The sequence below is a fragment of the Blastomyces dermatitidis genome (assembly GCF_000003525.1).
Source record: "Blastomyces dermatitidis ER-3 genomic scaffold supercont1.3, whole genome shotgun sequence".
NCBI lineage: Eukaryota > Fungi > Ascomycota > Eurotiomycetes > Onygenales > Ajellomycetaceae > Blastomyces > Blastomyces dermatitidis.
In genome coordinates, this window is record NW_025544776.1 from 4,178,727 (window position 1) to 4,191,605 (window position 12,879).

The 12,879-nt window shown below is 34.9% G+C and overlaps 2 protein-coding genes across 2 annotated transcripts; both read left to right on the forward strand.

Annotated features, from left to right (window-relative positions):
- The first annotated feature begins 8,703 nt into the window (after positions 1-8,703).
- On the forward strand, positions 8,704-11,476 carry BDCG_03145 (threonine ammonia-lyase, biosynthetic). Its single transcript, XM_045418746.1, has 3 exons — positions 8,704-9,416; positions 9,490-9,706; positions 9,800-11,476. Exons 1-3 carry the CDS (start codon positions 9,246-9,248, stop codon positions 11,098-11,100), a joined length of 1,689 nt encoding a protein of 562 aa, XP_045275248.1. The 5' UTR covers positions 8,704-9,245; the 3' UTR covers positions 11,101-11,476.
- Positions 11,477-11,478: 2 nt separating this feature from the next.
- Positions 11,479-12,406, forward strand: BDCG_16698 (uncharacterized protein). The gene is made up of 2 exons (XM_045425897.1): positions 11,479-12,116; positions 12,229-12,406. Exons 1-2 carry the CDS (start codon positions 11,755-11,757, stop codon positions 12,266-12,268), a joined length of 402 nt encoding a protein of 133 aa, XP_045275249.1. The 5' UTR covers positions 11,479-11,754; the 3' UTR covers positions 12,269-12,406.
- Positions 12,407-12,879: the final 473 nt, after the last annotated feature.

A 12,879-nucleotide genomic window follows, 5' to 3' on the forward strand; every position in this document is an offset into this window, starting at 1 on the left:
TATTAATAAAACACTTTATATATATCTGAATATCTTCATAATAATATATCTGAATAATGTGATAATGTACTTTATAAAGAAGAAAGAACACACTGAGTATGTATGAAGTGTGTTGAAGATCTTAGATGAGACAGAACTGTATATTAAGCTTGTAAAGTACAACTTCAGTGTCTGTTAAATTAATTTTCTAGAATATATAATCACTGCAGATAATATTTAGATGAAATCTTTACAGATTGAGACTATTCTATTATAACTGAAGTTAACTAGTATTTATAAGATTCAGATCTTTCTGAGCTTTGTGAATTTCTATAGATAGTTTATCTTTACATTTATAAGAATCTTCTTGACTCTTACAGATATGCTGAAGAGTGAAAACAAGAAGAAGTTATTCTGTGAATGAAGAATGAAAAGATTATTGAGAAGATTATTATTATTATTATTATTATTCTTCAATTATAGATGTATGCAGTCAGAGACTATGATATCTACCTGAGAATCTTTAGTTCTCAGGGTTTTTCCTATATCTATAGAGTCAACTATTATACATTTATCAATTTCAAATATGCAAAATCAGAAAATTCCAGCTCAGAATACAAAAACTGTTTACAAATTGCAGTATTTCAACACCTTCTGATAGTTTGAAACCATTTGAAAATATTATGACAAAAGAAAAGAGAACATAGTCTTAAAGATAGACACATTAAATAGATAGAGAAAAGAACAGAAGGAAACAAGTACAGTAAAGAGAGACTATAATAAAACAAAATTATTAAAAGATAATATATAGCTGTTTTAACAGACTATATCTAGTCAATTTCCACCTCTTCATATTCAGATACTTCTGAATTCAGTCATTTTCTTGTAGCTGCTCTAGTTTCTGATAGAAAGTCTATTAAGTATTTAGTTTCTGTCTCAGTTGAGAATAAGAACCTCATATTTAATTAATTTAAATCATACTTCTTCTTTAATCTGACTCTGAAACTATTGTATAATACATAATGCATTATAATATACTCAGAATTTTCATTCACATTGCAGAATAAGCACTCTGTTGAATCAAATCTATCATCAAATCTTTGTATATAAGATTTGAAATAACCATGTTCTAGTTTCAGCTGAATTATAGATGAGAATATTTTCTTTTTATATTTAATTGAACAAGATTTTCACTTTGGTTTTGTCTCAAATCTTGAATAATGTATACTCTTCTTTTGTTTCTACCAGCTTTCATTTCACTTGTTTAAACAAGACTATGAGTACTAGTCACCTGCAGAATGCATCTTAAGCTAATTACATTTAACTCTCTATAATTAATCAATCACTGTATTCATTCTCTCAGGCCAGTCACTAATTTTCAGAGATATTACTTAGTGACTGTCACTGCTCACTTGATAATGTACATATCAAGCTTTCAGTTGCTGATCTCAGCTTTATTAGATACTCATAGATCTATCAATCAGCTGTTATAATCTCATCTCATATTAGAGACTAATTATAGACTTGATGACTGCAGTTCTCTCTATCAGTATTAGAAGCTGACAGTGAGCTTGCAGACTCTAGTCTATCAGAGTACTCTGTCTAGAATCTAGATACATGTTTAAACCTGCTAGTTAAGTGATTTTTAAAATCATTTTCTGTATTTGAGAGAGAGCTAGACTCTGATGACAATTCTAGTTAGAAACTTATTTAAGTAGTGTATAATCACTATATTAGACTTGGCTCTATATTGTTAGAACCTTGACAGGTGTATAGTAGAATAGTGAGACATTGACATCTCATATCAGCTCTGATAAGTGTTCGCAGAATCTCACTTAACTAGTGACTTAACTTACAGTAAAGAGTTCTATCTCATATCAAGTCTTACTAATTAAGCTCAGCCTCTATTACATAAGAACTTTCATGAGTAAGAAGTGACAGATGCTAGCAGTGAGATTCGAACCCACGCATCTCTAATGTATGCAGTCTTGATTACCAGTCTTATCAACTGAGCCACGCTGGCATTTATAAAATTATTGAGAAGAGAGAACTATAAGAACTTTCTTATTCTAGAAGCTTACAGAGTCTTTACAAGATTAAAACAGATATTCACAGATACAGTGATACTGTTTCACTTTAATCTCTTACTCTTAATTAAATTGAAGATAGATATCTTCTTCTTTACAATTTCAGAAATAATCTTATAACTACAGTTAAATAAGAACTGAGTTTTAGTAATATTTTTCTTACAGAAGATGCAACTCATAGAGATTAACTATAACATTTATAATCAGAAGCTTCTTATAATAGTGAAATTCTTCTATCACTGATATCACTACTTTGAGAATCTCATAACAGTGATTACTATTAGAACTGATTATAACAGCTTATAACAGTTTACTTCAATCAAAGAACTCTCATAATAGTAGGTTCACTGAGTGCAGAGACTGAGTGAGTTCTGATTCAAGATAGAATATATTAAGAAAACTAAGAACTCAGTGAACAGACTCTCTCACAGATCAGACTATATTAAGAAGATCAGAGTAATAGACACAGAGAGACTAGAGAAGATAGAAAAGCTTTACAGAATACTCAGACTGAGTGTTATGAAGAGATTGACTGAAGAGTCTCTCAATTCCTTATAAGAGAAAAGAGAAGAGAGAGAGAAGAAGTCTGTATAACTACTCTCTATAACACTGAGAGTTAACACTCTGAGAATCTTTATAAGAATTCTTGAAGAGAGTATCTATAATCTGAAGAATTTACAGACTTTGAGAAGTACTGTAGAAGACCTAGTGCAAGAGAAAACAGAGTATAAGTTATTATAAAATCTTCTATTCAGATTATCTGAACTGTAACTGAAGAATAAATATACTCAGTATATTTAGAAACTGCTCACAGCAGAAATCAATTCTACAGAAATAAAGAATTAAAGAGACTTAAATAATCTCTTATAAAGAGAGAATTAGATTTATATGTCTGTGAATAAGTTTCTATGTATAGAACTTATTAAAAGGTATTATAACTCTTCTCTAACAGGTCATTTTACAGATACTAGAACTTATAAGTTACTTATAACAAAATACTTCTGACTGAAGATATGAGAACTTATGAAGAAGATAGTGAATTCTTATACTATTTATCAGAATTCATAAGTAGTATGATTCAGATTATATAAAGAACTTACTTCTCTACTTATCTTATAAGAATCTTAAGAACAGCTAGAAATAAATGCTCTTATAAGTCTCTCTGAAAGCAAGAATATATATAATACCTGCTTTGACAGTGTGCTGATAATAGTGAATTACTTTATCAAGATAACACACTTTATATTCATCTGTAAGAACTTGAAGTCAAAGAATTTAACTCATATCTTTATTTATAATGTGATTCAGTTATATGAATTATCTATGAATATTATCTTAGATAGAGAATTAATCTTTGTAGAAGAGTTCTGATCTGATTTAATAACTATACTGAAGATCTTATAAGATCTAAGCACAGCTTTTCATTAATAGACAGATAATTAGACAGAATATCTGATAAGTATATTAAAATAGTATCTGCAGTGCTTTATCAATTATAATCAGAATAACTGAGTGTATTAATTATCACTTACAGAGTTCATATATAACAACTCAAAGTATGTCAGTATAGATAAAACCTTCTTTAAGATACTCACTAAGACTTATCTGCAGATAATCTTGATAAACTCATAAGAGTATACTATAGAGTGTAATAATGTCTGTGAACAGACTGAGAGAATTCAGAAGATCTGAGAGAAAGTCTATGAATTCTTGAGAAAGACTCAAGAGTATCAGAAGTGTGACGGGCTGCGCCCGATCAATCATATAGACTATTCTGTTACACTTCACAGATTTCATGTACACTCCGATCCTCGGCCATTCTCAATTGCTGACTCTCAGTCATTCTCAATCATCAATTCTCAGCTGCTACAAACACACATATATTCTTCTGCCCCGAAGCTTCACTGCATACATCACTTCATACACATATAAATATTCACCTCAATCACTGATTCTTATACTTTCTCTTTCTTTTCTTCTCTAGCATTTTTCTCTTTGTTATATAAGATCTATAATATTATACTGATCTATTCAGTATAGGCTTCTTACACTATAAAAATGCTCATTGTTTTCTAATAAGAAGATCATTATTCACACATTGTCTTCTCATCAGAAATGATTATTCATCAAGAGATACCTGAACATGTAACAATATATAAGAAAGAGAAAACACAGATAAGCAGACACTGAGTTCTCAGATAGTTCTCAGATAGAAGCTTACTTATCAGTTACTCTGACCCTGTAATAAGATCTTACAAAGAGAATAAAATCTTATAAGAGAATGTCAGTGAAAGACCTGAGAGTTCTGACACTCAGATGTATGAGATATTCATACAATTACACATTCAATAATTGATATAATCATGTTTAACAATAATATGAAACTCTTAAATATGAGCATAGACATAGTGTCACAGTGAGTCTGAGCAATATTGAAACTATAACAATAATAAATAGCTGATATGTATACAACTCAATAACATCAATATGAAGAGATTCAATAATTATTATAATAAGAAACTCATGCAATTTCAGTATCTACAGAATTAAATACAAAAGCACTGAAAGAACACTTAGATACTTTTATATATTTCAATACTTTCAATCTCACTCTCTACTCATTATAAAGAATGAAAATGCTCATGAAACTGAGTATAGATGAAGATTTCATCAGTTTATTAATTAATTAAGATTAATATATCAATGAACAATTGAAGAATCATGTGAAATAGAAGTTTCATTTATAAATGAAAGCATGTGAATCAGTATTACAAATATCTGACAATATCATCAAATATCTTGATATTCTGTTTCAAGACACTATCATGTAACAGAAAGTATTAGATTGATTATAAAGTATCTGACAGAGAAACACTTCTCTTACAACATTCATTCCTGACTTCAATATCAAGATTCTAGAAGCAGGTGATTAATCTTGAGAGAATTGAATAAAGATTAGCATGCTCAAGAAGATATTAACTTTCAAACTCTTACAGACTCTTATAAGTATAAATGAAGACTCAACTTATGAAGATTTCTGCACACAGCTTTGAATAATGAATGATTATCTTATCAAGCTCAAGAATATACAGAACAGTGATAGAAGACATTACATCTCAGTGACTTATACATCAGTACTGATAAATAACTCAGTGACTTATACATCAGCATTAATAAATAACCCAGTCACTTATACACCTGCATCAACAGATAATTCAGTCACTTATACACTCACACTGAAGAACAATGATGCAGATGCCATGAACTGAATAGATTCAAATGCCTATGCACAAGCAAGAGTTTCCGCCGTTTGAACAGGCTTCCGAGTCCCTGGGATCACTCCCGAAGAAGTCACCGATCCGATCCCTTCTCAACCGATCAGACTACGAGTTCCGCGTTATCCGAAACAGCGGCTCTTTACTGATGGGAACTGCTTCTGGAAAGAGGGGGCTAATGTGGCGGGCTGCGCCCGATCAATCATATAGACTATTCCATTACACTTCACAGATTTCACATACACTCCGATCCTCAGTCATTCTCGATTGCCGACCCTCAGCCATTCTCAATCACCAATCCTCAGCTGCTATGAACACACATATATTCTTCTGCCCCGAAGCTCCACTGTGTATGCCACTACATACACATATAAATATTCATCTCAATTGCTGATTCTTACACTTTCTCTTTCTTTTCTTCTCTAGCATTTTTCTCTTTGTTATATAAGATCTATAATATTATACTGATCTATTCGGTGTAGGCCTCTTACAAGAAGAGATACTATAACTTTAAGTATATTATAAAGAGTTTTAAGAAAGATGATAGAGTCTAACTAAGTCTAGAAAATATTATCATATAAAAATCTAATAAGAAGCTGAATCTCTTGTAAACAGAGTCTTATAAGATTATGAAGAAAGTTAGCTTATAATTCTACAGATTGAAACTGTTATCTGAGTTATAGATATATAATATTTTTTATATCTCTTTACTTTATAAATATAAGAAATTCTTAGAAGAGAACTTTGTAACTTATCACTCTATTTATAAAATACTAGAGAGTGAAAGAGAATATCAGATTAAAGAAATTATTGACTTAGAGAAGTGAGATTATAAGCTCTGATTCAAGATTCAGTGATAAGAGTATTCTAATAAGATGAATAAGTTCACTTGAAAATTATCTAAGTAGATAAGATATCTATAGAAGCTGAGATATGACTTTTATATTATAAATTCTGATAAGTCAGAATAACACAGTCTTTACTAAGAATCTGATTATGATAAAGATATTAACACTGTTATTTATAAGTTCTAGTCTATAAGATAATAAGTTTCTACTGAGATAAACAGTCTGCAGTGTATATAAGAGAAGAAGAAATTATATTCTTATTAAAACTAAAAAACAGAAAATAAACAGAGCTGTAAACATAATTTAGAGATTAATAAAGAAAAAATAAAGAAAACTTATACTTATATTCTTAATATCTGTAACACTTAATTCTCTTATAACTATTAATTTTTCTCTTTAAAAAAGTAAAGAGTATTATATCTGCAGTATGAATAATTATTACATTTAATATAAAAACTATTAGAAATGCACAGACTTCAGAGAAGCTGAATATCAGAGTATATATAGTTATAGCAGAGTCTTGAGAACTGATTATCTGTATATGTAATCAGATATCTCTTATAAAGTTATATTCACTTTCTCAGTTATACTGAAGTATTCAGTCTGAAAATAATTAAGATATAGAGAGAGAGCTCATCTACTCAAATTAACTCTTATTATAAATTTATAATATTTATATTATCTTAATTACTCAGATTTTACAGATATCTGAAAACTTATCTTTTATTAATAATGAGATTATAGAAATACACTGCAGTGTAAGAATCATTGATAGAAAATCTAGATATATTTATATATATCTGATCAGAGATTGTGCAGATAAAAAGAGAGTGATTATAAATCTGTAAAACTATAGAAGACACTGATATTATAGAGAGCTTTATAAGAATTATTAGTTAGAGTCTGTAAGAAATTACTTATAAAAAGACTTATAGTAAAGAGAGAGACTATTCTACTCAGAGTCAGAAGCTGATTTAAGAGAGATATAAAGTAAGCTACTAATTTAAAGATTAAGTGTGATAACAGAGCTAAGAAGAGTGAAGATATAATTATAAGCAGTAATATCTCTACTTTATTAACTGATAAAAAGTAATCAGAGAAGTTATAGAGATACTTATAAAAAGCTCAGTAATAGTCAGATATTATTTATAAAGATATTAAAATTAAAAAAATTTTTATTCTTAAGAAGTTTTTAAATTAATATACAGATATTATTAGAAATACTCTCTCTCTATTATCTAAGTAAAAATACTTCATAGATAAATAAGAATACTCACAGTTTATAAGAAAGAAAGCTGTTATAGAAAAAGTGAAAAAAAGATGAAATTTCACAGATAAATCTGAGATATTTATACTACTTTAAAGAGATTTACTTACACTATAAGTGATTTTATAAAACAGTCAGATCACTCTAATAAATAAGAGTAATTATAAATTACAGATCTGAATCTTTCTATATAATTATAAAGAGTAATTACAGACTGTAAATATCTTAATTCTACAATTCTATAAAGTTAATAAAAAAATGAAAAATTTCTCATAATTTTACAGTGTTAAAGAATAATAATTTATGAAAATAAGTAAAAGATTAACTTATAAATACTTCTCTTTAATAAGAGTAATTTTATAGAGAGTGATTTATCTGTAAAATAAATCTATATAATAATTATATAAGAATCTTATAAAAATAATTAAAAGTTAACTGAAATTCTTCTATATAAAAGATATAAGATAAATCTGTGTAATAGTTAAAGAAGAATCTGTAAATTATAAAGAATTTTATAGAATAAGAAACTGAATAATAAACTTTTTTCTCTTCACAGTAATAAGAGATTTTTTCTTACTAAGATTTTTTATAAGATATAAAGAGTTTTTAGTGAGTATTACTACAGTGCTGAGTTAATTTTATAAAGTTACTTAGTGAAAGACTTCACAGACAAAGTCTTAGAGAGAGAAGAATATATAAGAAATCTCACTTTTTATAGATTCTTTATTTCTATTTCTATCTCTTATATAATTAATAGAGCTAGCAGCTCTTGACTATACATAACTATATAGACTGAAGTTTATAAATACTATTTATAACTCAGCTTAAATACTATTATACATTTAACTTCTACATTTTATCTTTCTATCATGAATACTTCTAGTAGTTAACAGTATATATCACATCAAGCTGCAAACACCTGAATAATCACCTGCAAGCACTTATTCTTACAAATTTTCTGATTTTATATATCTGAAATTGATGAATGTATAATAGTTAACTTTACAGATATAGAAAAAACCCTGAGAACTAAAAGTTCTCAGGTAGATGTCATAGTCTCTGACTGCATACATCTATAATTGAAGAATAATAATAATAATAACATGTGTTACAATCGGCGACACGTGACCGGCGTGGAATGGTGGAACCACCGTGGAATCACCGTAAATTAACCCTACGTTCTTCCAGTAAGGTTAGTGTAACTCGCGTAGTTAGATTACAACACAACAACGTTAACCTCCAAGAGGTCTGAGCCCGCTGAGATAATACAAAGAGCTTAATATATTGGTGGGTCACGTGATATCGGGAGATCGCTAACCGCAACGGCCGTAACGGCCAACACTATGCAATTGGCCTCAGTTGCCTAGCCTATAACCACGCGCGATAGATGGACACTCAAAGACACTTAATCAGCTTGCACAAGCAGTCTGCAGCAATCCGAGCCCGCATGGCTACCAACAACACGGTCTTTAAACCTTGGAAGGGCTAGAAGAACCAACCGTAGCAATCGGCCGACGATATGAGTGGGTTTCCTGAAGTTGACCGAAAGAGGTGGTTGGCAAACAGCGCTAGCCACTTAGGTAAATAAGCTCCTGCCAACCCCAGTTCCGATATCGCCAGGGAACCAAGAGGGAAAAAAAAAGCTTCCAGTCACCTCCGCTGAGGGGCGCCATTTCACCTCCAAACAATCCGAAAGCGAGGATTCAACCATAGCACTAAACAGTCTAAAGGATCAAACCCACTCAATTGCTGACTAGCAAGAGGAGAAGAGACTCCCGTGTTTCCAAACATGGCAGAAGCGCCCTTAACAAATGGCTGTAGCTCACCACTCACTCCCAGGCTGAACTCTTTCTCGCTGACTGAATACTCCGCAAATCCTTCCCCGCCTAGTGAGAGGCATGGTCTGCCTCCTGACTGGGAGATTCCAGAGGCTTTTCTACTGCCAAATGGATATCCAGATGTATGCGCTCCTTTCCAGTCAAAAATATAAGCAAGCTATCCTCCAAAATCTTACAGTTTTCGTTCATATCTAGTACTTGCGGTTGATTCTGACCTCTCGCGTGTACGATGTTGTCAAAGAAACACCCTTAACACACGCTGTGAATATGAGCAACCGATTGGAATGCAAAGTCTTTTTGAAACGAGAGGATTTGCTTCCCGTCTTTAGCTTCAAACTTCGAGGTGCCTATAACAAGATGGCTCATTTGAGTCCAGAGAGAATGTGGAAGGGTGTTATTGCGTGTTCCGCAGGTAAGGCTGCTACTAGCATCTTCTATTTATTTATTTGTTTACTTTTTCTGTGTGTGTGTGTGCTGTTTCTGTCCTCCTTACTCACTCGACTAGGAAACCATGCCCAGGGTGTTGCGTACTCTGCACGAACATTAAAGATCCCCGCTACCATCGTGATGCCCCAAGGCACCCCTGCTATCAAGCACCGAAATGTCGCTCGATTAGGTGGCACGGTTGTATTGCATGGACGTGATTTCGACGCAGCAAAGCAGGAAGCTGCCAGACTTTCCAAACTACACGATCTTACGAATATCCCCCCCTTTGATGACCCGTATGTCATTGCTGGCCAAGGCACCTGCGGGATGGAGCTACTGCGCCAATGCAATATACAGAATATCGAAGCGGTGTTTTGCTGTGTAGGTGGCGGGGGATTAATTGCCGGCATTGGAGTTTATCTCAAGAGAATTGCACCACACGTCAAGATCATCGGTGTAGAAACGCACGATGCGAACGCAATGGCTCAGTCCCTCGTGAACGGCGAGAGGGTTACTTTGGGTGAAGTTGGGTTATTTGCAGACGGTGCGGCCGTGCGGGCCGTAGGCAAAGAAACTTTCCGGTTATGCAGAGAGGTGGTCGATGATATTATCCAGGTGTCGACCGACGAGGCATGCGCGGCGATCAAGGACATTTTTGAGGATACAAGATCAGTAGTGGAGCCGGCCGGCGCCCTCGCACTTGCCGGTCTGAAGAAATATGTCGCGATGAATCCATCCCCTGATCCCAATCGAGAGCTTGTGGCGGTAACTTCCGGAGCGAATATGAATTTCGACAGGCTCCGTTTTGTAGCTGAGCGTGCTACGTTGGGTGAGAGGAAAGAGGCTTTACTGAGCGTCACCATCCCTGAGCGCCCAGGCTCGTTCGCGAAGCTCGTGGAAACCGTGACTCCGCATGATGTTACTGAGTTCAGCTACCGCTACTCCAACAGCGAATCTGCGGTGGTGTTCATGGGAATATCACTATCCACCTCGACAGGAACAGAGGATTTGGGTCTAATAGTAAACCAATTATTGCAGGGTGGGATGATAGCGCAGGATCTAAGCGATAATGAGCTTGCAAAGACGCATATCCGATATCTTGCCGGTGGACGAAGTAACGTCGTCGACGAAAGACTCTTCATGTTTGAATTCCCCGAACGCCCCGGAGCGCTAGTGAAGTTCCTCACCACCCTCCGGCCACACCAGAATATCTCATTGTTCCACTATCGTAATTACGGGAGTGACGTGGCTAAGGTCCTTGCGGGGATTCAGTGCCCAGCCACGGAGAAGACAGAGCTTGAGGGGTTCCTATACGATTTGGGTTACCCATTCACGGAGTGCACGGATTCGCCGGTTTACAAGATGTTTTTGCGAGAGTAATTGGTTTTTAGTTGCTTCGTTTGTCATGGAGATTCCCCCCAGTCCTTTTTCAAAAAAATTGCAGTTGTGGTTTTCATCCCTTGTGTCCGGATTTCACATACTTTTATTACTATGATGCTGGCGCTTTATTAGTTTAGAAAGAGGGCGGAAGGCGTTTGAAGATTTTTAGCTTTTATTGAACTCTAATCTATTGATTTACTCAGCTTCACATTAACTAGGTTTAGATAAAAAGAATCGATGGCACATGCACATGTACATGCGGGAATCAGCTGTAGCGTGAAGAGATCTCTTTTTCATAGTTTCTTCCATTGCCAAACCCATTTCAAAACAGGCCCTCGTCGCGACCGGATAAACTAAATTCCGGCTGAGTTCCCTCTCCAACGAGCATTGGGGGAATTCATCAAATCGCGGAGATGAAATAGAAACCTCCACGTAGGAACCGAACTCCTCAATCCGATGCTTGACCAGTTAAAAAAAAAACAAAAAGGGATCATGAATTAACCATCCATCTCATACATCCCTAAACGAGCCCACCTTCTCCCCGCCTTCAAGCCTAGTCCCTCCTCTCGATCAATCCCACCACCAACACCTTCACCACAAGCAAAAGGGCGACTGACCGCCAATTGTCCGGCGCAGACCGTACACACATAGAAAATGACCAACTTCCGCTCCCTCCTCTCCTCCTCCCCTCTCTCTCCTCTCATCTCCCTCCGAACACTCACCACCCCATTCACGCGCAAAATACGCTGCACCATGTCTTCCCGTTCCATCTGGTCCTTATCCGGCAGCAGCGGCAGACCCTCCACAATCGCTAGCCAAATGCCATGGAGCCGTATCAGCCTATTTGCAAAACTGGGCGCCGCCGTTTCGAGTAACGCGGTGAAGAGTGTTGCTAAAAATGTTGGGAATGCGAATGGTGTGGGACAGGTTCGGGGCATGAAGACGAGATCGTCTGTGAAGAGGCTTTGTGATGGATGCAAGCCTGTCAGAAGAAAGAATCGGGTTTATATTATTTGGTAGGTTTTTATTGGTGGCGTGTTGAGGTGTTGATGGGGGGATTTTTCCCCCTTCCTCCCTTTTTTGGATTCCCTTCATTATTAATTCTAGTTACTGATTGTTTGCTTGCAGTTCTAAGAATCCCAAACATAAACAGCGGCAGGGGAAATAGTCGTACTGGTTAGGTTATGGCATACCCGTGGGGATATTTTAACTTGCGTACGCCGGTATTGGGGCTTATAAAGAAGAGTCTTTCGGGTCATCCTTTATCCCTTTCCCCAGCAGCCGCGAAATCCTGACCAGTGTTTTTTTTTTTTTTTTTTTTTTTTTTTTAGTTCGTTTTCCGTTTACATGTTCGGGACTTGAAAAAGATGTTTAGACCTGGCTACTCCATGGAGTTTTTTTTATTGATGTATTATATCATTAAATGAATGTACTATATATATGTGCCCAACCACTCCTTTCAAACGTGCCCCTGCTATATTTGCTTCCCCCATCAAATCTCTGCTGTGCAGGGGCTAGGCTCTATCTTACAATTTCACATATTATATGTGACCTAACAATTATCGGATGCAGGGCTGTGGGACTTCAGCTGGGTTTTCCGCTTCTTGAGCTTCCCCCGAGCTTGTGCGCAGAGGCATTCTATCTTGGCGACTCAAGACCTGACAATGGAAATTAACAACTACTTTCTTGTGGAGCAAAGCGGACCCCATCCATAACACTGCCACACAATTCTGCGATATGTTTGACTCTGGCGCTGAAAACGAGCAACACTGATTCCTG